General features: G+C 40.4%; 1 protein-coding gene across 3 annotated transcripts in view; it reads right to left on the bottom strand.

Annotated features, from left to right (window-relative positions):
- OFD1 (OFD1 centriole and centriolar satellite protein) overlaps nt 1-27980 on the bottom strand; it is a 71554-nt gene that overhangs the window by 34326 nt on the left and 9248 nt on the right. For all 3 annotated transcript variants that reach the window (XM_079909870.1, XM_079909869.1, XM_079909871.1), the window contains exons 6-13: nt 22162-22269; nt 20176-20312; nt 19676-19849; nt 17113-17219; nt 15371-15490; nt 13717-13772; nt 12093-12184; nt 10867-11056 (exon numbers count right to left, since the gene is read on the bottom strand). In XM_079909870.1, coding sequence (XP_079765996.1) covers nt 10867-11056; nt 12093-12184; nt 13717-13772; nt 15371-15490; nt 17113-17219; nt 19676-19849; nt 20176-20312; nt 22162-22269 — 984 coding nt within the window. The remainder of the gene's footprint in view (nt 1-10866; nt 11057-12092; nt 12185-13716; nt 13773-15370; nt 15491-17112; nt 17220-19675; nt 19850-20175; nt 20313-22161; nt 22270-27980) is intronic.

Here is a 27980-nt window from a genome sequence, read left to right as displayed (position 1 = left end):
AGGCGGGCGGGAGACGTTAAGGCTGCTGCTGCCGCCACCGAGGGGCCTGTGTGCGAGCACAGGTCACTCTCCACACCCCTCCTCCGCGGAGCCTGTGCAGCCCGCCACTGCCGGGTTCCCGGGATCCAGGGACAACATCCCCGGGAGAGCGCACAGCGCGCCTCAGGCTGGTGCAAAGTCACGCCGGCCTTTGCCACCGCAGGCCCGCCCCGCACTCTGTGCCCCTTCGTCCCCGCCGGCCTGAGTGCGCCAGAGCCCCCAATCAGCGGCTCTTTTAACCCCATCCTGTCTGAGCAAAAAACAGACGCCCTCCAGCGATCTACACGCAGTGGCAGGGCCAAATCCAAAGCTTAGCCCTGGGAGCTGTGAGAACAAAGAAGAGAAAGGGAAATCTCTCCCAGCAGCCTCAGAAGCAGCGGATTAAAGCTCCACAATCAACTTGATGTACCCTGCATCTGTGGAATACCTGAATAGACAACCAATCATCCCCAATTAAGGAAGTGGACTTTAGGAGCAAGATCTATGATTTTTCCCCCTTTCCTCTTTTTGTGAATGTGTATGTGTATGCTTCTGTGTGAGATCTTGTCTGTATAGTCTTGCTTCCACCATTTGTCCTAGGGTTCTATCCGTCCATGTTTTTTTTTTTTAATTTTTTTTTCTTAATAATTAATTTTAATAACCTTATTACACTTTACCTTCGTTCTTTCTTTCTTTCTTTCCGTCCTTCCTTCCCTCCTTTAGACAACGAATCATCCCAAATTGAGGAGGTGGTCTCTGACAGCAAGATTTAGGATTTTTCCCCATTTACCTCTTTTAGTGAGGGTGTATGTGTATGCTTCTGTGTAAGATTTTGTCTGTATAGCTTTGCTTCCAACATTTGTCCTAAGGTTCTTTCCGTCTCTTTTTTTTTTTTTTTCTAAATAAGAAGTTTTTAATTCAATAACTTTATTATACTTTAGTTTATTTTTACTGTATCTTCTTTCTTTCTGTCTTTTTTCCTTCTTTCCCTCCTTCCTTCCTTCCTTCCTCCCTCCCTCCTTTCTTTCCTTCTTGCCTTCTTTCCTTCTTTGCTTCTTTCTTTCTTTCTTCCTTCCTTCCTACCCTCCTTTCCTTCTTTCTTTCCTCATACTTCTACTAATTCCCTCTACTTTTTCTCCCTTTTATCCTGAGCCTGTGGATGAAAAGCTTTTGGTGCTCCAGCCAGGAGGCAGGGCTCTGCCTCTGAGGTAGGACAGCCAACTTCAGGACACTGATCAACAAGAGACCTCCCAGCTCCACATAATATCAAACGGCGAAAATCTCCCAGAGACCTCCATCTTAACACCAGCACCCAGCTTCACTCAACGACCAGCAAGCCACAGTGCTGGAAAACCTATGCCAAACAACTAGCAAAACAGGAACACAACCCCACCCATTAGCAGAGAGGCTGCCTAAAATCATAATAAGGCCACAGACACCCCCAAACACACCACCAGACGTGAACCTGCCTACTAGAGAGACAAGATCCAGCCTCATCCACCACAACACAGGCACTAGCCCCCTCCACCAGGAAGCCTACACAACCCACTGAAACAACCTTAGCCACTGGAGACAGACATCAAAAACAGGAGGAACTACAAACCTGCAGCCTGCAAAAACGAGACCCCAAACACAGTAAGATAAGCAAAATGAGAAGACAGAAAAACACACAGCAGATGAAGGAGCAAGATAAAAACCCACCAGACCTAACAAATGAAGAGGAAATAGGCAGTCTACCTGAAAGAGAATTCAGAATAATGATAGTAAGGTTGATCCGAAATCTTGGAGATAGAATGGACAATAGATTGGACAAAATGCAAGAATCAGTTAACAAGGACCTAGAAGAACTAAAGATGAAACAAGCAACGATGAACAACACAATAAATGAAATTAAAAGTACTCTAGATGGGATCAATAGCAGAATAACTGAGGCAGAAGAACGGATAAGTGACCTGGAAGATAAAATAGTGGAAATAACTACTGCAGAGCAGAATAAAGAAAAAAGAATGAAAAGAACTGAGGACAGTCTCAGAGACCTCTGGGACAACATTAAACGCACCAACATTCAAATTATAGGGGTTCCAGAAGAAGAAGAGAAAAAGAAAGGGACTGAGAAAATATTTGAAGAGATTATAGTTGAAAACTTCCCTAATATGGGAAAGGAAATAGTTAATCAAGTCCAGGAAGCACAGAGAGTCCCATACAAGATAAATACAAGGAGAAATACGCCAAGACACATATTAATCAAACTGTCAAAAATTAAATACAAAGAAAGCATATTAAAAGCAGCAAGGGAAAAACAACAAATAACACATAAGGGAATCCCCATAAGGTTAACAGCTGATCTCTCAGCAGAAACCCTACAAGCCAGAAGGGAGTGGCAGGACATACTGAAAGTGATGAAGGAGAAAAACATGCAGCCAAGACTACTCTACCCAGCAAGGATCTCATTCAGATTTGATGGAGAAATTAAAACCTTTACAGACAAGCAAAAGCTGAGAGAGTTCAGCACCACCAAACCAGCTTTACAACAAATGCTAAAGGATCTTCTCTAGGCAAGAAACACAAGAGAAGGAAAAGACCTATAATAACGAACCCAAAACAATTTAGAAAATGGGAATAGGAACATACATATCGATAATTACCTTAAATGTAAATGGACTAAATGCTCCCACCAAAAGACACAGATTAGCTGAATGGATACAAAAACAAGACCCTTATATATGCTGTCTACAAGAGACCCACTTCAGACCTAGAGACACATACAGACTGAAAGTAAGGGGATGGAAAAAGATATTCCATGCAAATGGAAGCCAAAAGAAAGCTGGAGTAGCAATTCTCATATCAGACAAAATAGACTTTAAAATAAGGACTATTAAAAGAGACAAAGAAGGACACTACATAATGATCAAGGGATCAATCCAAGAAGAAGATATAACAATTGTAAATATTTATGCACCCAACATAGGAGCACCTCAATACATAAGGCAAATACTAACAGCCATAAAAGGGGAAATCGACAGTAACACATTCATAGTAGGGGACTTAAACACCCCACTTTCACCCATGGACACATCATCCAAAATGAAAATAAATAAGGAAACACAAGCTTTAAATGATACATTAAACAAGATGGACTTAATTGATATTTATAGGACACTCCATCCAAAAACAACAGAATACACATTTTTCTCAAGTGCTCATGGAACATTCTCCAGGATAGATCATATCTTAGGTCACAAATCAAGCCTTGGTAAATTTAAGAAAATTGAAATTGTATCAAGTATCTTTTCTGACCACAACGCCATGAGACTAGATATCAATTACAGGAAAAGATCTGTAAAAAATACAAACACATGGAGGCTAAACAATACACTACTTAATAATGAAGAGATCACTGAAGAAATCAAAGAGGAAATCAAAAAATACCTAGAAACAAATGACAATGGAGACACAACGACCCAAAACCTGTGGGATGCAGCAAAAGCAGTTCTAAGGGGGAAGTTTATAGCAATACAAGCCCACCTTAAGAAGCAGGAAACATCTCGAATAAACAACCTAACCTTGCACCTCAAGCAATTAGAGAAAGAAGAACAAAAAAACCCCAAAGCTAGCAGAAGGAAAGAAATCATAAAAATCAGATCAGAAATAAATGAAAAAGAAATGAAGGAAACAATAGCAAAGATCAATAAAACTAAAAGCTGGTTCTTTGAGAAGATAAACAAAATAGATAAACCACTAGCCAGACTCATCAAGAAAAAAAGGGAGAAGACTCAAATCAATAGAATTAGAAATGAAAAAGGAGAGGTAACAACTGACACTGCAGAGATAAAAGAGATCATGAGAGATTACTACAAACAACTCTATGCCAATAAAATGGACAATCTGGAAGAAATGGACAAATTCTTAGAAATGCACAACCTGCCAAGACTGAATCAGGAAGAAATAGAAAATATGAACAGACCAATCACAAGCACTGAAATTGAAACTGTGATTAAAAATCTTCCAACAAACAAAAGCCCAGGACCAGATGGCTTCACAGGCGAATTCTATCAAACATTTAGAGAAGAGCTAACACCTATCCTTCTCAAACTCTTCCAAAATATAGCAGAGGGAGGACCACTCCCTAACTCCTACGAGGCCACCATCACCTTGATACCAAAACCAGACAAGGATGTCACAAAGAAAGAAAACTACAGGCCAATATCACTGATGAACATAGATGCAAAAATCCTCAACAAAATACTAGCAAACAGAATCCAACAGCACATTAAAAGGATCATACACCATGATCAAGTGGGGTTTATTCCAGGAATGCAAGGATTCTTCAATATACGCAAATCTATCAATGTGATAAACCATATTAACAAATTGAAGGAGAAAAACCATATGATCATCTCAATAGATGCAGAGAAAGCTTTTGACAAAATTCAACACCCATTTATGATAAAAACCCTGCAGAAAGTAGGCATAGAGGGAACTTTCCTCAACATAATAAAGGCCATATATGACAAGCCCACAGCAAACATCATCCTCAATGGTGAAAAACTGAAAGCATTTCCACTAAGATCAGGAACAAGACAAGGTTGCCCACTCTCACCACTATTATTCAACATTGTTTTGGAAGTTTTAGCCACAGCAATCAGAGAAGAAAAGGAAATAAAAGGAATCCAAATTGGAAAAGAAGAAGTAAAGCTGTCACTGTTTGCAGATGACATGATCCTATACATAGAGAACCCTAAAGATGCTACCAGAAAACTACTAGAGCTAATCAATGAATTTGGTAAAGTGGCAGGATACAAAATTAATGCACAGAAATCTCTGGCATTCCTATATACTAATGATGAAAAATCTGAAAGTGAAATCAAGAAAACACTCCCATTTACCATTGCAACAAAAAGAATAAAATATCTAGGAATAAACCTACCTAAGGAGACAAAAGACCTGTATGCAGAAAATTATAAGACACTGATGAAAGAAATTAAAGATGATATAAATCGATGGAGAGATATACCATGTTCTTGGATTGGAAGAATCAACATTGTGAAAATGACTCTACTACCCAAAGCAATCTATAGATTCAATGCAATCCCTATCAAACTACCACTGGCATTTTTCACAGAACTAGAACAAAAAATTTCACAATTTGTATGGAAACACAAAAGACCCCGAATAGCCAAAGCAATCTTGAGAACGAAAGAAGGAACTGGAGGAATCAGGCTCCCTGACTTCAGACTATACTACAAAGCTACAGTCATCAAGACGGTATGGTACTGGCACAAAAACAGAAAGATAGATCAATGGAACAGGATAGAAAGCCCAGAGATAAACCCATGCACATATGGACACCTTATCTTTGATAAAGGTGGCAGTAATGTACAATGGAGAAAGGACAGCCTCTTCAATAAGTGGTGCTGGGAAAACTGGACAGGTACATGTAAAAGTATGAGATTAGATCACTCCCTAACACCATACACAAAAATAAGCTCAAAATGGATTAAAGACCTAAATGTAAGGCCAGAAACTATCAAACTCTTAGAGGAAAACATAGGCAGAACACTCTATGACATAAATCAAGGCAAGATCCTTTCTGACCCACCTCCTAGAGTAATGGAAATAAAAACAAAAATAAACAAATGGGACCTAATGAAACTTCAAAGCTTTTGCACAGCAAAGGAAACCATAAACAAGACCAAAAGACAACCCTCAGAATGGGAGAAAATTTTTGCAAATGAAGCAACCGACAAAGGATTAATCTCCAAAATTTACAAGCAGCTCATGCAGCTCAATAACAAGAAAACAAACAACCCAATCCAAAAATGGGCAGAAGACCTAAATAGACATTTCTCCAAAGAAGATATACAGACTGCCAACAAACACATGAAAGAATGCTCAACATCATTAATCATTAGAGAAATGCAAATCAAAACTACAATGAGATATCATCTCACACCAGTCAGAATGGCCATCATCAAGAAATCTAGAAACAATAAATGCTGGAGAGGGTGTGGAGAAAAGGGAACACTCTTGCACTGCTGGTGGGAATGTGAATTGGTTCAGCCACTATGGAGAACAGTATGGAGGTTCCTTAAAAAACTACAAATAGAACTACCATATGACCCAGCAATCCCACTACTGGGCATATACCCTGAGAAAACCAAAATTCAAAAAGAGTCATGTACCAAAATGTTCATTGCAGCTCTATTTACAATAGCCCGGAGATGGAAACAACCTAAGTGCCCGTCATCGGATGAATGGATAAAGAAGATGTGGCACATATATACAATGGAATATTACTCAGCCATAAAAAGAAACGAAATTGAGCTATTTGTAATGAGGTGGATAGACCTAGAGTCTGTCATACAGAGTGAAGTAAGTCAGAAAGAAAAAGACAAATACCGTATGCTAACACATATATATGGAATTTAAGAAAAAAATGTCATGAAGAACCTAGGGGTAAAGCAGGAATAAAGACGCAGACCTCTTAGAGAACGGACTTGAGGTTATGGGGAGGGGGAAGGGTGAGCTGTGACAGGGCGAGAGAGAGTCATGGGCATATACATAGTAACAAACGCAGTAAGGTAGATAGCTAGTGGGAAGCAGCCGCATGGCACAGGGATATTGGCTCGGTGCTTTGTGACAGCCTGGAGGGGTGGGATGGGGAGGGTGGGAGGGAGGGAGACGCAACAGGGAAGACATATGGGAACATATGTTTATGTATGACTGATTCACTTTGTTATAAAGCAGAAACTAACACACCATTGTAAAGCAATTATACCCCAATAAAGATGTTAAAAAAAAAAAAAAAACTGTAGTGTCCTGTGTATAGCTATAGTCATCTAAATAAAGTTCTGCAAAGTAAAAAAAAAAAAAAAAAAAAAAAAAACTAAAATAAAAGGTTAAGTGACTTGAAAGAAGTAAAAAATAAAATGAAATATGACACTTATCTATGAAAGAGGAACAAAATCAGGGACATAGAGAATAGACTGGTGGTTGCCAAGGGGGTGAGGGGGGGTGGGAGAGGGTAGGAGTGGGACTTTGGGATTAGCAGATGCAAACTGGTATATACAGAATGGATAAACGACAAGATCCTACTGTATAGCACAGGGAACTATATTCAATATCCTGTGATGAACCATAATGGAAAGGAATACTAAAAAGAATGTATATATATCTAGAATTGAGTCACTTTGCTATACAGCAGTAATTAATGCAACATTGTAATTCAACTATACTTCAATAAAAAATAAGACACACACACACACAAAAACTAACAACAAACAAAATCCAGGACTAGATGGCTTCACAGGCAAATTCTATGAAACATTTAGAGAAGAGTTAACACACCTATCATTCTGAGACTATTCCAAAAAACTGCAGAAGGAACACTCGCAAACTCATTTCATGAGGCCATCATCACCCTCACACCAAAACCAGACAAGGATACCACAAGAAAAGTACAGGCCAATATCACTGATGAGCATAGATGCAAAAATCCTCAACAAAATACTAGCAAACTGAATCAATCCAACAATACATTAAATGGACCATACACCACGATCAAGTGGGATTTATCCCAGGGTTGCAAGGATTTTTCAATATCCATAAATCGATCAGTGACGAACAAATACTATATGATCATCTCAATAGATGTAGAGAAAGCTTTTGACAAAATTCAACACCCATTTATGATAAAAACTCTACAGAAAGTGGGTATAGAGGGAACCTACCTCAACATAATAAAGGCCATCTATGACAAACCCACAGCTAACATCATACTGAACAGTGAAAAGCTGAAAGCATTACCTCTTAGATCAGGAACAAGACAAGGATATGCACTCTCACCACTTTGAAACAACATTGCTGTGCATAGGACTTCCAAAACTATCAGAGAAGAGAAAGATATAAAAGGAATCCAAACTGGAAAAGAAGTAAAACTGTCACTGTTTGCAGATGACATGATACTATACGTAGAAAATCCTTAAGATGCTACCAGAAAACTTACTAGAGCTCATCCATGAATTCAGTAAAGGTGCACCTTTACTGAAACAATCCCATTTACCATTACATCAAAAAGAATAAAATACCTAGGAATAAACCTACCTAAGGAGGCAAAGGACCTGTACTCTGAAAACTATAAGATGCTGATAAAAGAAACTGAAGATGACATAAACAGATAGAAAGATATACCATGTTTTTGGATTGGAAGAATCAATATTGTCAAAATGACTATACTACCCAAGGAAATCTACAGATTCAATGCAATCCCTATCAAATTACCAATGGCATTTTTCACAGAACTAGAAGAAAAAAAATTTTCATTTGTACAGAAATACAAAAGACCCCGAATAGCCAAAGCAAACCTGAGCAAGAAAAACGCAACTGAAGGGACTTCCCTGGTGGTGCAGTGGTTAAGAATCCGCCTGCCAATGCAGGGGACACAGGTTCAAGCCCTGCTCCAGGAAAATCCCACATGCCGCGGAGCAACTAAGCCTATGTGCCACAACTACTGAGCCTGCACTCTAGAGCCCACGAGCCACAACTACCAAAACCTGCGCGCCTAGAGTCCGTGCTCCGCAACAAGAGAAGCCACCACAATGAGAAGCCCATGCATCACAACAAAGAGTAGCCCCCACTCGCCACAATTAGAGAAAGCCCGCTCACTGCAACGAAGACCAAACGCAGCCAAATAAATAACTTAATTAAACTAAAAAAATTTAAAAAAAAAAAGAAAGAAAAAGAAAAACGGAACTGGAGCAGTCAGACTCCCTGACTTCAGACTATACTACAAAGCTACAATAATCAAAACAGTATGGTACTGGCACAAAAACAGAAATATAGCTCAATGAACAGGAAAGCCCAGAAATAAACCCATGACCCTATGGTCAATTAATCTACAACAAAGGAACAAGAATATACAATGGAGAAAAGACAGTCTTTTCACCAAGTGGTGCTGGCAAAAGTGGACAGTTACATGTAAACGAATGAGATTAAAACATTCTCTAACACCGTACACAAAAATAAACTCAAAATGGATTGAAGACCTAAATGTAAGGCCAGATATTATAAAACTCTTAGAGAAAAACATAGGCAGAACACTCTGACATAAACTGCAGTAGTATCTTTTTGGATCCACCTCCTACAGTAATGAAAATTAAAAAAAACAGAAAAAACAAATGGGACCTAATTAAACTTAAAAGGTTTTGCACAGCAAAGGAAACCATAAACAAAATGAAAAGACAACCCACAGAATGGGAGAAAACGTTTGCGAATGAAGCAACCGACAAGGGATTAATCTCCAACATATACAAACAGCTTGTGCAGCTCAAACAACCCAATCAAAAAATGGGAAAAATATTTAAATAGACACTTCTCCAAAGACATACAGATGGCCAACAGGCACATGAAAAGATGCTCAACTTTGCTAGTTTTTAGAGAAATGCAAATCAAAACTACAATGAGATATCACCTCACACCAGTCATAATGGCCATCATCAAAATGTCTATAAACAGGGCTTCCCTGGTGGCGCGGTGGTTAAGAATCCGCCTGCCAATGCAGGGGACACGGGTTCGAGCCCTGGTCCAGGAAGAGCCCACATGCTGCGGAGCAACTAAGCCCACGCGCCACAACTACTGAGTCTGTGCTCTAGAACCCACGAGCCACAACTACTGAAGCCCGCACACCTAGAGGCCATGATCCACAACAAGAGAAGCCACTGCAATGAGAAGCCTGTGCACCACAATGAAGAGGAGCCCCCGCTCTCTGCAACTAAAGAAAGCCCACGTGGAGCAACAAAGACCCAACTCAGCCAAAAATAAAATAAATAATAAGTTTAAAAAAAAAAAGAAAAAATTCCTTTAAAAAAACTGTCTATAAACAATCAATGCTAGAGAGTGTGTGGAGAAAAGGGAACCCGCCTACACTGTTGGTGGGAATGTAAATTGGTTCAACCACTATGGAGAACAGTGTGGAGGTTCCTTCAAAAACTAAAAACAAAACTACCATATGATCCAGCAACCACACTCCTGGGCATACATCCAGAGAAAACCATAAATCCAAAAGATATATGCACCTCAGTGTTCACTGCAGCACTATTTACAGTAGCCAAGACATGGAAGTGACTGAAATGTCCATCAACAGAGGAATGGATAAAGAAGATGTGTTACATATATACAATGGAATATTACTCAGACATAAAAAGAACAAAATAATGCCATTTGCAACAACATGGATGCAACTAGGGAATATCATAACCAAGTGGAATAAGTCAGACAGAAAAGACAAATATCTTATGATGTCACTTATATGTGGAATCTAAAAAAACGATACAAATGAACTTATTTACAAAACAGAAACAGACAGAGTTCGAAAACAAACTTATCAAAGGGGAAAGTCGGGGGGAGGGATAAAATTAGGAGTTTGGGATTAACATACGCACACTACCATATGTAAAATAGATAATCAACAAGGACACACTGTATAGCATAGGGAACTCTGCTCAATGATCTGTAATAAGCTATATGGGAAAAAAAATCTGAAAAAGAATGGATATGTGTATACATATAACTGAATCCCTTTGCTATATACCTGAAACTAACAAAACACTGTAAATCAACTACACATTGTAAATCAACTATATTCTAATAAAAAATAAACATTAAATTTAAAAAAATGTTTCTTCTTACGCTACAAATTATGGAATAGCAAGCAAAAAGAAAGGAATTTCAATCTCAGAATCTTAACTTTATAAAATCTTCCCAATTGAAGCCTCGCTTAGAGGAGTTTCCTAATATGAACATAACATGCATTACAAACACAGGCAAATCAGAAAAAAAAAAAAGACTTACGGTTTAGGAGATTCAAGTTTTCACTTTTCACGTCTTCCAGTTGTCGTTTAAGTAGTTTATTTTGCGCCTCAAGCTCCAGGTTCTCTTCTTTCAGTAGTGAATAGTTGCTCATCTCTTTAACCTTCTTGCTCAGCATGTGGTTTTGCTTTGTTAATGAAAAACACTGAGCTTTGACGGACTCCAACTCAAGCTGGAATTGGAAAAGGAAAACTTGTACTTGAACAGTGACTTTACAGGACTGCACAGGTAGATGCTGGTGGGCTGCTCTCAGCTGGGCAGCATAATTTAATTTCGGTCACTTGACTGAAGTGTCGTTTTCTTCAACAAGACAACCCTAACTACAACTTCTGCCCTGGAGCTGGGGATGGGGCAAGTTCATCCAACTCAATTTATGCAGAACCCTGTCCTACAAAGCAAGTCTTTTGGATTATCACCCCATTTTCCAGATGCAACTAAGGACCAAAAAGCCATCACAGAGTTAATAATATGTCTATTTTTTAATATGAAAAGGTAAGACCGATACCAATAACATGCTGTGAGGTGCTTTCCTTTTCTTAGTCTAATATAGCTCATGTTTGGAGACCGGAGCCTATAAAGTTCTCAAACAAGTCATCATAGTTGCAAAAATAAATTTTATATACAGAACATATTTTAAGTTCCTGAAGTTCCAGTCCTGTCCTTTGGATAGCAAGCACACACATGGACAGAAAAAAAGTAACAGTATCATGTGAAAAATGCCTCTCATTTTGCTTTAATTTGTGAGATCCTGATGTAGTGATACGAATTTTCACCTGTTGCTGAGGCGAAGGGAGAAGAGGCTGAGTAGATAATAGTATACACCAGCCACCTGCTATGGGCCAGGCACAGTAAACCAGCTCACTGAAGTCCCTCATCAACCATGGGATGTGGGCAATACCCCAGAGTTTTCGGAGAAAGGATCTGAGGTCACAGATCTTGCCCAGAGGCACACAAGCAGTGAGGGAGACACAAAGGATTCAAGGACGACTCTGGGCCGCAAACGACATGCTCCTTCTATGCTTCTCTAGGAGACTAGGATTGAAATAAGTAACTACTGAATTAAGTTCAACCGTCACCCTCTGAGTCATATAATAAACAGTCCAAACATACCAAGAGGATAACTCGAGATAAATTATGTATGACTGAAGCTAAAATTTCCTGTGTTGTCGAATAACTATTTCAAAAAAACCAATAGGCTTAACAATTACCTCAAGTTCTTTCACACGATTTACAGAACGATCTAGTTCTTCCTTTTTAAAATTAAGAGTTGCAAACTCCTCTTGGAAATGCAGAGCTTTTTCTGAAAGACAGAGCCAACCAACTAAACATCATAAAGTTTTCCCAGTGAATACAAAACTCATTTAATCATTTATAGCCAGTATGTCAGATCTAATGACCATTATTTCATCATCTAAAATAGCAGAGGGAATTCCCTGGCAGCCCAGAGGTCAGGACTCTACGTTTTTACTGCCGAGGGTGCGGGTTTGATCCTTGGTTGGGGAAGTAAGATCCAGCAAGCTGCGTTGCATGGTAAAACACACACACACACACACACACACACACACACACACGTAAAATAGCAGATATTTGGGTCAAAAAAAAGAAAACATCAGCGAGCGAGTAAGTAAGCCCCATTACTCAATAGGTGATGGGAAGTTGGTTGTAATGGTCATACATGTGGTGAACTTCCTGCTACACAAGTCACCAGAGTTACACCACCTGCACAGAGTGCGGGGCCCTCATGCCGACGGTTCTGAACTTCCTTAAGACAAAGACTGCTCTGTAAGACTGTAGTTATTTGTAGTTATTATTTTGTCATTTTCACTTCATCTAACACAAGACTCTATACATATATCATCAAAAAAATCATATGCTGGGCTTCCCTGGTGGCGCAGTGGTTGAGAGTCCGCCTGCCGATGCAGGGGACACGGGTTCGTGCCCCGGTCCGGGAAGAACCCACATGCCGCGGAGCGGCTGGGCCCGTGAGCCATGGCCACTGAGCCTGCGCGTCCGGAGCCTGTGCTCCGCAATGGGGGAGGCCACAACAGTGAGAGGCCCACGTTCCGCAAAAAAAAAAAAAAAAATCACATGCTGACTACAGGACGGTACTAATTCCTCAAGAGGTATTAGTCTCAGCAAAGGAGCAGCCATACACACTGGGTGACCTTCTGATGGGTATCAAGCACCCAGCCCTGGTTCACTCCCAAGAATCCATTTGAAATGCCCACCAAAAGTCCTTGTTACAGGTTGGTTCCTAGAAATATACTGAAATGTAAAATGTCTGAAAGATCGAAAAATTACCCAACTTTCCTAGTCTTGGGGTAATACATATGAGTTTAGGAGGTTATATGTCAAGTTTAAATATCATGAAGCATAAATATATATTAGAAGTAAGAGAAATAAGAAACCAGGTCACAGAGGACAGAGAAGTTAAAATTTTCCCGAAGTAAAAAATGAAATCTCTCATGGCTTAGAGTAATATTAACCGAGGGAAATAAGTTGCTGCCGCCTTCCTGCCATCACAGATTTATTCATCAAAATATACTGAAATAAAATTGAATAAAATTCTACCGATAAATTACTGATCTTTGAGAATATACAAAAGGTTAAACATGAAGGTTTGCAAAAACACAGTGAAAGACAGTGATTATTTTTTTCATTTTGTAAAATTAAAAGGACAAAAAATGTGTCAGTTTATAGCAACAATGAAGTGGAAGGTACATATATTTTGGATTACAGAACAGACCCAACTTAGGAAGCTGATAACCTGCATCGAAACTGAGAAGTACAGCTTTTTTTCCCACCAAGGGTCACCTTTATTCTTCCTCTTACCTTCAATCAATCTATTAGTTCTAGCGATGCAGTCCTCCTTCAGTTCAAGTTGATACCTGAGAAATAGAAGGATGGAAAATGAGTTCCTGGTCACCTTCCTAGACAGACTGCTATCAGTACCTGAGCTTATCTATGGCACCAGGGCACCGAAGGGCACTGAACAGGACAATGCATGAACTTCAAGGTCACTCAGTACTAAGGCCAGGGATCCGAATCCTGGCTATAAAAGGTCCAGTAAAATCCTGCTGCAATCCTGTAAACTCAAGCACAAAATGAAGGGTCATGTTATTGAGGTTACAGAGGGCACTGTTTCTCAGTTGGTGTCCGCTGACGCAAGAAAGTAAATTTAGTTACTTTTACACTGTACACAACAGACTTTAAATCCCAAAGGATAACAAGCCAGTCGCTTCCAATCCACCTATCCTGCTTCCCCACCCCCAAGCAGGATAAGAACTTTCCCCCTCAGGAACTGAGCACAGTACTGAGAGCCACTGCCAACAGAATTATATACGGATTGGTGATACCGAAAGGCACGTTTTCATGGAATTTTACTATCTCCACCAGCTATTACCAGCTGACTTTCTGGTTCAGAGATGAGAGAAAGGAAAGAAGCACTCCTGTGGTGAATATCCTCCGAAACCCAACAATTGCCAAAGTCATACTGAGGACACCCACGGCCAGACAAAGACATCAATACCTAACAGTTCCCTACTCCATGGCTATGTCAAGCTAACATACACACTTTTATTGATTTATTCCTGGAAGTTTAACAACTACAGATTCTTCAGAGCTTACTGCTGTACTAGAGGAGCGGACGTAAAATATGAGGATAAAATCTATATCATGTCAAAACTGATACACGGAGAAGTGCTATATTTTTATTAGAATTATTTTAAAGAAAAACCTCAAAAAACCTTTGAAGGTACTACATAATGGACTATCAATGCCAAATTATGGACAAAGCAGTAGAGAGGCCGATGATTAAGAAATACCCAGAGCTGCTGAGCACTGGAGAGAAAAGTTACCATATATGGGCTTAATGGCTCTGCACTAAGATACTATTCACCAGAACACAGCAAAACTCAGACTATTCACCCGAACACAGCAAAACTCAGACTAGAGCAAAGCCATAGTATCAGAGTTGTCCGTATTTTCCTTTTCCTATATCATTTTTTCCTTTATATAGTTAATTCTAGTTTCTTTCGATTCCGGCTTTGCAGAATCTTGAAGGAATACAGATCGACAAATACTTTAACCAATAAGCAGAATAATTCATAAATTATTAGACATCCCCATCTTAATGGCACTATGAGTGGGGTAGAGGAAAAGATAAAAGTGACGATAATTCCCATTTTATAGCTTTTCAGCAAGTTACAAGGTGCCCTAAGAAATTCAAGCAAATCACAGGCCCTCAATAAATACCAGAGGAGAGACAAGAGTGAACAGAGGATGCTATTCTCTGTACTGTATCTTTTTAAAACCATCTTAACTCAAATACTCATGGGAAAGGCTTGACTGCCAATGAAAACACGTATTTTTTTTAAATACTGGATTTTGCCATAAAATATTAGTCTTATCTAGTTCATTAGTGTTGCTGTGTTTCCATCAACTTAATTCAAACATGATACTTTTTTTAAAGACGCCAAAGAATTACTTTAGAAGTTCATTCTTGAGCTTTTGGTCATAGGCCTCCTCAATACGCTTTATATTCAGCTCCCGCCTCCTAAGCCCGTCAGTCATGCTTCTGTTTTTTTCTTCTTGTAGCTTCTGGGCCCTGAAATCAGCAAAAACAGATAAGGCAAATCAGCAAACTTTAATACTTGAAGAATTTAGGGGAAAAAGATACCATGTGTTTCTAGCTCCACAGACTCAACTGTTCTGTGCCTGTCACGGCTGTGGGGAGTAAATGCGAACGAAGAGCCAGCAGTCTCCCACCTCTTTTATAATGAGCTGACCTAGTGACGATGGATCTGAACTAGCAAATGGAGCTCTACGGTGGCATCTGGCTGGCGGGAGTGGGAAAGTGCCAAAACCAAAGTGGTTTCTCACAGGAGATGGTTCGGACTTAAAAAAAAGGTCATAAGTGGAAAGTAGCCATAATCAATTCAGGGGTGAAAGAATGATGTTTTTTGTTACAAAGCTACAAACCAAACTTCAGCTAGCGCACTTAAGTGCTTGTTTCTTCTATAATAGTGTTTCTAACTTAAGATTTAATTGACTAGCCCATAGCTATTAAAGACAGAAGATTCATTCTGGCATTTCACAGGCTACTAATTCAATACGGAAAAGTAAATACTGAAAAGAGAGCAAAAGATCGATGGATCAATCAGAAAGTCCCAACACCGAAGAAAGGAATGATCTTCCTGGTGAGACCTGAAATCAAGCACAAGATCAATTCCAGAGCCAAGGAACTGGGTTCACAGGGACTTAGATCAAGCCATAATGAGAAGTGCTAGGGAACCCAGACTATTCCAAGCAAAGGATAAAAGCTCTGTGTGTTTGCTCCCTCTGCTGGTTAATCTGTCCACAAAGGAGCAGTAAACCAGTACATTTATTTAGCTTATATACTATGCTTAGAAGGGAGAAGGAGGAGGGGAAGCGGAGGTAAATAAGTGATTACATAATCATGAACTATCTCTACCCAAATTGTGTTCCTTCTCTCTCTTATGATCAATTTACCTCTTCGGTGTTGCCAGAAAGAGAGTAAGGTTGGCAGAGAGAAGAAATCAAACAAACCGAGCTTATATAAATGAGAAAACCACATCAATGAAGATGAAGACAAATCCTTTAATGAAAGAAGGCTCCTGGATCTGTGAGTGCCAATTAATGGCACACACCAAATGGGAAAGAAGGCTTACTCCATAAACTATAAAACTGCTGAGCTTGCTATGAATCCCAGGTAAGAAGTGAAGAATGAAACGTTGGTGAGCACTTGGAAAAAGCAACACACACATCACAAGAAATACTTTCACCTAGTACAAGTCAACTCAGAGCCACCGTATTTCCCTTTTTCGCCAGCAGAGCAGGTCAGTGTGGCAGGTCTGACTCTGTGGAATTCAGTTACTACACGCGCATGAAACTGAGATTTGAATGGTTGAACATAAATGAGAAACGTATGATCTGTTAAAGCGTTATTCGCTTCTGTGTATCATTTGTCTGGTCTCACTGAAGCCTGACGATGGTGTCTCCTTCTGCTTTCATCCCAGTGTCTAATATTTCAAAAGTGAAACCCTCGTTCCTGTTTCTCTTAACTTGTGCCTTTTGAAAGTTAGGTGCTATCACCTTTACAACCAAGAACTCTATTTTACAGCTAACATTAGACTATGTAGACATTTTAGTAGTTCTTTTTTGCATTTCATTCATTCTGAATGTCCAAAATGAATACACATTACTTACAATTCAAAAGCTTCAATTCTTTGCTTCAGCTCAGCTTCTCTGTCTCTCAGAAAATCCATATCTTTTAGGAGAAGCTGCCTTTGAGTATATATTTCTTTTGTTTCATCCTGTAGAGGAAAGTATTAATTTTTAGCAAGCAAGCTAAAGAAAACAAAAGAGATTTGAACTAATACCCTGCTTCCTAAATTCCAGAAAGCAAAGTACGGACACTTAGAGGAACAATTTCACTTTCAAGAGGTTCCAATGCGAGGTATATGTTCTGCCTTTTTTTCCACAAAAATTTATTCCCTCCTCCTGTTAAGGAGGGCTGTTAAGCCACATTACCCTATATTCCTAACATCCCTTGTCTTGTTATTTTATTACATAATTAACATGTCTCAGACACTTACAAAATTTCGCTAAGTTCTTCAGCAAGAAAAAATGAAACAAATGCGTATTCAGCAATAAATCTTAAAAGAATCCCCATAGTTCCATCGCTGTCTGAAAGTTTCAATTCAGAGGTCATTCTGGCTCAGTCAGCAAGCTCGCCTGATGTCCTGAATGAATGGCCACACTTCCATGTATGTGTTCCCTCAGCAAGGGTTTCCTGAACACCTGTCACATGTCCAAGGGCACACTGGGAGCTGGATACACAATGATGGACAGATATAGGACAGTCCCCAACCTTTAAAAGACTCACAGTTTAGTCAGGGAGAGAGAGACAAACCAACAGTCACACTACGGTGTGATGATTTCACAACCAAAGTACATCAACACTCGACAGCACGAACAAAGCCCAAAGGACTCCATCAGTGGGGGTCAGGAAAGGCGTCATGAGGACGTGACATTCCGGCTGGATTTTGAAGGACTGGATGGTTTTATCAGGCAGAGAAGGGGAGAGGCATTCCAGGTGGTGGAATAAAGCCACGGTGCTCTTCACAAGGATGGCAACCTTCTCTAGTGCCTTCAGAGAATCAGGTGACTAAACGAGGGTTTGAGTCTGTTAACTGGTTGATCTGATCTAGTCAGTCATCTATCTTTTAATTTTATTGACGTATAGTTGATTTACAATGCTGTGTTAATTTCGCTGTACAGCAAAGTGACTCAGTCATACAAATACATATTCTTTTTCATATTCTTTTCCATTATGCTTTATCACAGGGATAATGAATACAGTTCCCTGTGCTCTAGAGCAGGACCTTGTTGTTTATCCATTCTGTATGTAATAGTTTGCCTCTGCTAATCCCAAACTCCCACTCCATCCCCCCTCCCCCATCCCCCTCGGGGACCACCAATCTATTCTCTATGTCCCTGATTTTGTTTCTGTTTCATAGATAGGTTCATTTGTGTCATATTTTAGATTCCTCATATGAGTGATATCATATGCTATTTGTCTTTCTTTCTTAGTCAATCACCTATCTTGAAGATGACGCTGTTAGTATAAACATAATCCAAGCTTCTCAAACACCTGTGCCTCCAACATTTATTTTATAGCTAAGCAAGCCCAATTCCCAGAACTGCTATATACAACTTGTAGAGGGGGTACAATTACCATTAAATAACTGGGTCTTATTGAGAAGCTCTAAGCAAGGGTGGACGCTGGGAGGAAGCCTGCTACTTTTAACAGAACTTCCTGATAGAAGCTCCTGCTGTCCATAGGAAACAAGGCCTCAGATCCAGCCTGGTCTAAGACATGCCCTTGGCAAAGGAACCTGTTTTTCCCAAAGCAATGGATCCAATCCCTCCCGACACGCCCTCCCGCCACTTGGCAACCTCTCCACCTCCCGTCCAGCCACCTTCCTGGGGGACAAGGTCAAATGGCCACATGGATGACCCCGGCAGCCCTGGACGCCTCCACTCCGGGGACCTCACCTCTGCCCCCATGGCAGCACACTGTGCTTTGTTTCCAGTCTTGACCTGAAACTTCCACCTGCAACTCTGTCCTCTTGGCCCGTCCTTCTTCCACCCATAGGAATCCTCAGACCTGCTTCTCGATGTCTTCCAGACAGCCCCGTCACCCTCCCTGCTGCCCTATATTAGCCTCCTCTTGGGCTGCCTTCCTCACCCCACCCAACCCCCACGTCTTCCACGGAATGGGCTGCCTTTCCAAAGCCAAAGAAATTCGGTGCTCTCGAGCTCCTCTCCCCAAGCACCTCTATCCTTCTGCCCTCACCAACACTACACATCGTCCTGAGAGCTGCACCAGAGCCATCGCCTGTAAGCACTGGATTTGGTCTACTGCCATTCCAGGCTGCCCACCTCGGCTGGGGCCTCAACATAGCTCAGGCAGCCCCATCTGCTTCCCAGGGCTGCACTTCCTTTACTGCAAGCAGCCATTCCACACCTCTGATCCTCTCCCCCAGGCTGCTACCGAAGCCTCAAATCTGCCGCCTCTCTGGTACGAGTTTCTCCCACTGCCAGCATGGATGGTCCCGTCCCCGGTCCTTTCCCTCCAGCCATCTCAGAGGAAGGGTGTCTGCACATCCTTTCCAAGCCCCATGCTTCTACTTGTGTTCTTGACCCCAGTCCCTACTTGGGAAACGGCCCGGAAATAGCCACCCGGTAAATGATTTTAGAATATTACCTCCTGGTGCTTTTGAATTCTCTTAAGGGTCATCTTTTGCTGAGAAATCAGGGCTTCAGATTTTGCTTGACAAGCTCTCTCAAATCCATTCCGCAACTCAGCTAACTCCTTCTCACACTTTCTTTTCTCTTCCGTTTTAATTTTCGCTATTTCAGTATCTTTAAAATACTTCAACTGCCAATTGATGACAAATAATTGTAAATGCCAATAACTATACTAAAGAAACAGTAACATTCTCTCTTCACTGTTAGGTTTAACGTTAATGCTGTCTAGATATATTTAGTTTTAATTCGTCTTTGTTTCATCTCATTCACTGTACTTATAGGGTGCGTTCAAAAGTCATAAAGAAATGACATCATCTGCAAAGAGAAATAACATGCACAACAGTACAGTATCACATTCATTAGTAAAGATTCTAGTTATTTCCCCATATACCTAAGATGAAGACATTAAAAGACAAGCAAAAACATCACTCTTGGTTATAACATGATAAATCTTACCTTTTGACTCATTTCTGCCCGTAGCTGCTGTTCAATTTCTCTCTTATATTCGTTTAACTTGATTTCTAAAGATTCTAACTTTGGATGCTGAGGGTAAGCACCTGCAAACTCGTCGTCAATAAGCTGAAGCTTCTCAGCTATCAAAAAACAACACAGGAAAGGTTAGAGAAACGTGGGCAGGTGAGCAAGAGGCCAGAGCTCTGTTCAAACACAAAGAGTGTACTTAAGGGAAAGTGTAAGGATGTCTGCAATTTACTTGGTAACGCATCAAAAAAGTGAGAGAACTTAATGGATGGACAGGTAAGTGATCAAGCAAGTATAATGCAAATTTCATGGCAGACTTGAGGTATACAAGTGTGTGCTGTAAAACTGTGTCAACTTTTCTGAATATCTGAGAATCCTCATCATAAAATGTCAGGGGAAAAGAAAAAAAGTACAGTTCAAGTCAGAAAACACGGGCATCTCTTTCTAGTGTCTAAATGCCATGGGAGAGAGCTCTTCATTGGACTTTGGTTAAAGCTGACTCACTTTCAAAACACTGACCTTAAGATGAATCAAAGATCATGTGTTTCAACTCCTCCTCTCCACAGAAGAGGAAACAGACGCCCATACAGTTGAAGTGACGTCCAGAGGGCTAAGCAACTCTATAATGGCGTCAGCGGGGCTAAAGCCAGGTCTATGACTGCCTCGCATTCTGGCACTCTTTCCGGCAGACCTGCAGCCCTCAAACCAACTGTGGATTTGAAACCAACCACGTAGCACACTGCAAACCTGGCCCTCGCATACAATCTCAATCATGTGTAACACCAATACCACCAAAAAGCAGGCATAGGAAGAAAAGGCTGGCAGAAGCAGATTAAAATATTGGCGGTATGTCTCTCGTCGGCAACAATTTCCATCAACTTTTCTGGATTTTCCAAATGCTCTGGACTGTCCAATGCAGGCCGCTAGCCACATTTGGCCATACTGAGTACATGGAATGTGACCAGTTCAAAATGAGATGTACTCTAAGTGTAAAAGACACACCAGATATCAAGGACCGAGTACAAAAAAATAAACGTAAAATACCTCATTAATATTTTTCATATTGATTTCATATTGGAATAATATCTTAGACATACGAAGTTATATAAAATATATTACCAAAACAAATTTCACCTGTTTCTTCTTACCTTTTCTACTTTGGCTACTAGAAAATTTTTATTACACATGTGGCTCATATTATTGAACAGAACTGCTGTAGAATAAGCATGTTCTATGTTTCTAATGGAATAAAACCTACACCTAAATAAATGAAAGGCACAGTCATACAATATGGTCTTTACAAGTTACGAACTTATGCTTTTACAAGTTAAAGGCACTAGTGCAGTTTAAGAGTAAGGAAGGGCCAAGAAATCGATTAACCATATCCTATTAGCCAGCTGTTTCCCTTCTCTCCTGAGCACACAACTCAAGGGCAGGATGGTATTACAGAAAGCCTGCACAGCAGAAAAGGCTCTGGATCACTGACCAGAAAACTTGGACTCATATCAGTTCTGACCGAGACTCGGCATTGCCAAGTTGCTCTTCCTCTGGTGACCTCAGTTTTCTCAACTTATAAAATGAAGGGATGGCCCACTCACTTCTCTAGTTCTCTGCAATGCAAATAGTCTAAGATCTTCTCACTTTAGTGGCTATAAAGTTAGATGAGACACAGGGAAGAACCTCCCAGTCAAGAGAGGTTCAACCCAACAGACAAGGAAGTGGGCCTTTGGATCCCCACGAGATTTGGAAAGCATAGCCTTGGCGGCCATGAAGGGAGGAGCAGCCCTGGAGAGCAGTTCCTGGTCCCTCCCAGCAGTGATCCCAGAAAAAATGGGCGCCCCTACCGGCAGCAGCCTGCATCCCTCCCAGTCAAGCAACAAATACATAATACGGTACATCAGGTCATCTCCTTCATTCAAAAGAGAAAACGGAAGAAGTGAAATTATGGAAGACCATAATTACCAAGGGAGTCTTTGACGGGAAATGTTGAACTTGTCTGAGTTCCCATACTGCAACTCTCTTTAGCCTGATGATATTCTGCCAATTCTTTCAGAAACTCCATGAGAAAACCTAAACGACACAACGTGTATAGTTTCGTTTTACAACTTTCTTTCATTCAACTGTTGCTCAATCACTGTTTATGCAATCTTGGTTTTATAACATTATCTTTTTTACATCATGTATATTTTAAGAATAATTTCTGAGGAAAGGCGTTTCCAAGCATGATACAGAAACCTACAAGCAATAAGGAGAAATATTCATCAAACGTACAAATTAAGAACTTATATGTGGCTTGAAATAGCAAAGTCAAAAGACAAGTGATACACTGGAAACAGCTATTTGGCATAATACAGAGACAGAGAACTAATCTTCATAAACATCAAAGAGTTTTTAACAAATCAGTAAGAAAACAGAAAAATAGGGCAAGACATGGACAAAGTTCACAGAAAAAATTTTCAATGTTGAATAAACATGAACAAAATTATAAATAAATGCAAATTAACACTACAACAGAAAGATCGTATTTTCCCGATAAACGTATTACCAAAATTTTAATCTTAGCGCTCTAAGTGTCAGCAAGGGAGCGGGGAAGCAGGCGTGCTCTTTCACTTGGGAGGGAAATTTGTCAGTGTTTATGGATATTCAAAATGCAAGTGCCCTTTCACCTAGTCATTCCACCTCTCTGAATTTACACAGCTATACTTTCCCAAAAGGGTGTAGCACTGCACACTGCATGCTTCTAATGGCAAAAACCAAGCGATGAAACAATAAAATCTCCATCAACAGGGGGTTAATTAAATACATTCTAAAAAAGAATTAGTCCAAGTACACGGCTAGAGAAAGATATATTGGTGGATAAAGAAAGCAAATTGCCCAACAGTATCTATAATATGATTCCATGTATGAGTATATGTTTTGATTACATATAGACTTTGACACCTGTGAACTAACTTCTGGTAGGATAAACAAGACACTCTTCATTCTAGTTATCAGCAAAAGTAAAATTAGAGAATATGAACAGAAATTCCTACTCTTCTTTAACTTCATACCCTTCTGAATAGTTCAAAATTTGTTTTTCTTTTTGGCCACGCCGTGCAGCTTGTGAGATGTTAGTTCCCAGACCAGGGATCAAACCCAGGGCCCTGGGAGTGGAAGCACAGAGTCCTAACCACTGGACTGCCAGGAAATTCCCTGAAACTTTTTTTTTTTAAGTCATGAGTATAAATTTTAGAAGTTTTCACTTTCTTGGAAGAGATGAATGGACTTCTGCATCAGCCAAGTTAAGGGCTTATTTTTCTTTTCTACTGAAGATACAATATACTGTTTCCTTAAATTGAAGTATAGTTGATTGACAATGTTGTGTTAATTTCTGCTATACAGCAAAGTGATTAGGTTATACATATATACACTTTTTCATATTCTTTTCCATTATGGTTTATCATAGGATACTGAATATAGTGCTGTACAGTAGGGCCTTGTTATTTATCCACTCCATATATAATAGCTCACATCTGCTCACCCCAGCCTCCCACTCCATCCCTCTCCCATCCCCTCTCTCCCTTGGCCACCACAAGTCTGTTCCCTATGTCTGTGAGTCTGTTTCATAGATATGTGGAATCTAAAGTATGACACAAATGAACCTATAAGTGATATCATACAACACACTCTCTTTTACTTCCCCACTGTAGATATAAACTCTGTTCTTTCATATTCATTGCCTTGCAACTCTTCTGTCTCGTCCACCCTCTTCTTCTGACCATTTCCTATCAGCCTGTTCTCACCTCACCCCTTCCTGCTGTCATGCTGAGGGCAGATCTTGGCTCCCTCTATGGACAAAGGTCAACGTTTGACAGAAATCTTCAAGATCCTGCAGGAGGTCGTCTTTGGCGGTGTGCTCTTCCACCTCAGCATTTCTAACGCTGGTGCCTTTTCCCAGTTCTGCAGTGCTTTCCGCAGGCCCCTAATTAGTTCCACTTCCCCTCTCTCCCCTCCACACCCTCACCCAAGAAGGATACGTCTAGTCTCCTCCTTTATCCAGTCATTTATTTATATCCGTATAGACTCCTGTTTTATACCTTGGTAATTATAATTCACGTGTAATTCTACAACTCACTGATAAAACCCACTTTTATTTTGTTGCTCCAATTGTTCCAGCTTTGGCCTCTGGGAGCGCTTTCATCATGGGTTTTTGTCTTAAGCACTTCCTGAGGTTCTAGCACTGTAAGGGGCTCCAAGCTCATCTTGTATAGTCTCTGTTCCACTCCTGCAATCAACCACTGCTCCAAGGAGCCCTGGTTCCTATTATTATGGAATGGTATTAGAAACCGAATCTTAGTACTGCAAACTGGACTCAAGGTGTGCTCATTACAACTGGGGTGTCACTGCTTCCAGCCCCTCAGCCGAGACAGCAAGGAAATATGAACGTACACTAACCTGTGTACACAAACATATCTATAAATATCTCTATGTATCATCTGTATCTATATTAAGCTAAACATGAGTTCATACTAATGTCTCCAACTAAGCCATTACCGTATGGATCATCCCAGTCTCCTCCCCTTGTTTATCTGTAAAGTCCCGCTCCAGCAGTGAACACCTGGCTCCCGCCATCTTCTATCCACTTACTTAATTGTTCAATTCCAGCATACGTGTATCATGGTTTCAGAACTGTTAACCAGCACTCCCATGAGAAATAACTCTCACCTTGAATACACAGCTTATGTACAGTTGCTTCTGTCTTTTGTCTTAGTCTTCATTCCTTTCCCAAGTTAGATAGCTCAGCATATTTTATCCCCACCCCCTTCAGTGAGGTTACTACAGTTAGGTTGTTTTGTCACAGTCCGCATCCCATCCTGACATCACCTGACCTCCTAAATTTGCATACATGAAGGCTTGTTCTTTGTAAAGTTCTACAGGTTTTAGGCAAATGTCTGGTGCCATGTATCATACCATTACAGGTATCGGAAGAATACTTTCACCACCCTAAAAAAAATCCTGTGCTTCACCTCTTCAACCTCCTACCCCTTCCCTCCAAACCCCTAGCAACCACTGATGTGTTTACTATCACTATAGCTTCGCCTTTTCCAGAATGTCACATGAATGGAATCATATAGCACGTAGCCTTTTCAGGCAGGCTTCTTACGTTAACAATACACATTTGCGACTCATTCATCTCTTTGCATGGCTTGGTAGCTCATTCCTCTTTGCTGAATAGTATTTCCCTGTCTGGAAGTACCACAGCTTGTTTATCCGTTCAGCTACCAAATAACATCTTGGTTGTTCCCAGTTTCTGACAATTATGAATAAAGTTGCTACAAACATTCACGTGCAGGTGTCTGTGTGGACTTAAGCTGTCAAGTCACTTGGGTACATACCTAAGACAATGACTGTTGGATTGTAGGGTAAGACTATGTTTAGTTTTGTAAGAAACCACCAAACTGGGCTTCCCTGGTGGCGCAGTGGTTAAGAATCTGCCCGTCAATGCAGGGGACATGGGTTCGAGCCCTGGTCTGGGAGGATCCCACGTGCCGCGGAGCAACTAAGCCCACGAGCCACAACTACTGAGCCTGTGTGTCGCAACTGCTGAAGCCTGCGCGCCTAGAGCCCGTGCTCCGCAACAAGAGAAGCCACCGCAGTGAGAAGCCTGCGCACCTCAACGAAGAGTGGCCCCCGCTCACCGCAACTAGAGAAAGCCCACGCGCAGCAACGAAGACCCAATGCAGCCAAAAATAAATAAATTTATTTAAAAAAAAAAAGAAACCACCAAGCTATCTCCCCAGGTGGCTGTACCATTTTGTATTCCCACCAGCAATGAGTGACAGTTCATATCGCTTCACATCCTTACCAGCATTTAGTGCTGAAGATGTTCTGGATTTTGGCCATGTTATCTCATTTTTGTTTTAATTTGCATGTCTCTAACAAATAACATGCAGCATCTTTTCATGCTTATTTGCCACCTGTATATCTTCTTTGGAGAGCTATCTGTTCAGATCCTTTGCCCATTTTTTAACTGACTTGTCCCTTTAGTGTTGAGTTTTCAGAGTTCTTTGTGTATTTTTGATGCAAGTCCTTTATTGGATGTCTTTTGCCAATACCCTCTCCCAGTCTGTAATTTGTCTTTTCACTCTTTCATAGAGCAGACGTTTTTAAATTTTAATAAAGTCTAACTGGTCTATTTTTTCTTTCATGTATCATGCTTTTGGTATTATATCTCATCGCCAAACAGCAGGTCACAAAGATTTTCTATGTTTTCTTCCAGAAGTTTTATAGTTTTGTGTTTTACATTTAGATATATGATTCGTTTTCAGTTAATTTTTGTGTAAGGTCTGCGTCCAGGTTCATATCTGTGCATATGAATGTCCAACTGTTCCGGCACCACTTGTTGACAAGACTATATGTCCTCCATTGAATTGCCTGTGTTAAAGGCTAGTTGACTATGTTTGTGCAGACCTATTTCTGGGCTCTCTATTCTTTCCCACTGATCTATCTATATCTATCTATTCTTTTGCCAATCACAGGCAAGGATTTTAACTTCCAGAAAGAAAAGAGCCAGTGTCCAAATCCTCTGGCCAGCTATTTTCTGGGTATCATTATCTTTGAAAGGAAAAATTAGGGGTGGGAAGGATGTGTGAGTGGAATCTAGGGGAAAAGTACTGTAACCATGTAACAGATCAGCACCCTCAAAGTATAGACACAGTAAGGTAAGACCAAAGATCTCTGTCAGGGAATACACAACAGTTAGGTACAAAACATCTTCTTACATGTTTTCTGATGGTCTCAGTCTCTTAATGGGGAGCCACCAGTTTTTAAATCATTTCATTTTAAAAGTAGCTGCTTTACTGTTAGCCAAGAATTCTATCCAAATTGTGTCATTAGGATGCATGACATGTCTGCAACTCAGTTTTTCTGAGTTTCAGAAATTTTACTAGGATGCTGGGCAAACCTGGTAAGAAATGTTAGCCAGATGTCTTTCTGAACTAGAAAGATTTAAAGAGTGCTTAAAGGTGAAAAGCTATTTTTAATAGTATAAATACCTATAAATAAATGAATTATTTCTTAATATACCTTCAAGCTCTAAATTCCTTTCTGAAATAGTTACACTACAGACAGCAGCTATTTACTTAGAACTGTGCTGTCCAACGTGACAGCCACTAGTCACGTGTAGCTACTTAAATTAAAATCTCAGTTCCTCAGTCACACTACCCACATTTCAAATGCTCAATAGCCCTATGTGGCTAGCGGCTACCGTATCAGGCAACACACATACAGACATTCCCATCTCAGAGTTACACTAAACAGCACGGCCATAGAATCTACAACCTAGGATCACATAGCATCCTCAACTTCAGTAAGGATGACCTACTTTGCAGGTGATCTAGAATGTCTTGTGATCCAAATATTATACATTGGATGGAAAACAACAAGGTCCTACTATAGAGCACAGGGAACTATATCCAATATCCTGTGATAAACCGTAACGGAAAAGAATATGAAAAAGAATGTACATGTATGTGTAACGGAATCACTTAGCTGTACAGCAGAAATTAACAACATTGTAGGTCAACTATACTTCAATAATACAGTAAAATAAAAACAGAATGTCTTTTGATCCAATTTACTTATCCTCTACTTACATTACTCCCAGGAGACCAGGCAGTTAAGTCACAGAATAATGACTGGCAGCAAGTAGGTACTCAAGTGTCTGCCAAATGGCAAGTCCTGAATTAATGTCCCAGCAGGGATGGTAGCAATTCTGGCAACAGACAAAATCAAGGAGCACA

This window comes from Stenella coeruleoalba (assembly GCF_951394435.1).
Source record: "Stenella coeruleoalba genome assembly, chromosome: X".
In the NCBI taxonomy this organism is placed as follows: domain Eukaryota; kingdom Metazoa; phylum Chordata; class Mammalia; order Artiodactyla; family Delphinidae; genus Stenella; species Stenella coeruleoalba.
The sequence above is the reverse complement of the archived record's forward strand: the minus strand, read 5'-3'. Positions and strand labels throughout refer to the sequence as shown.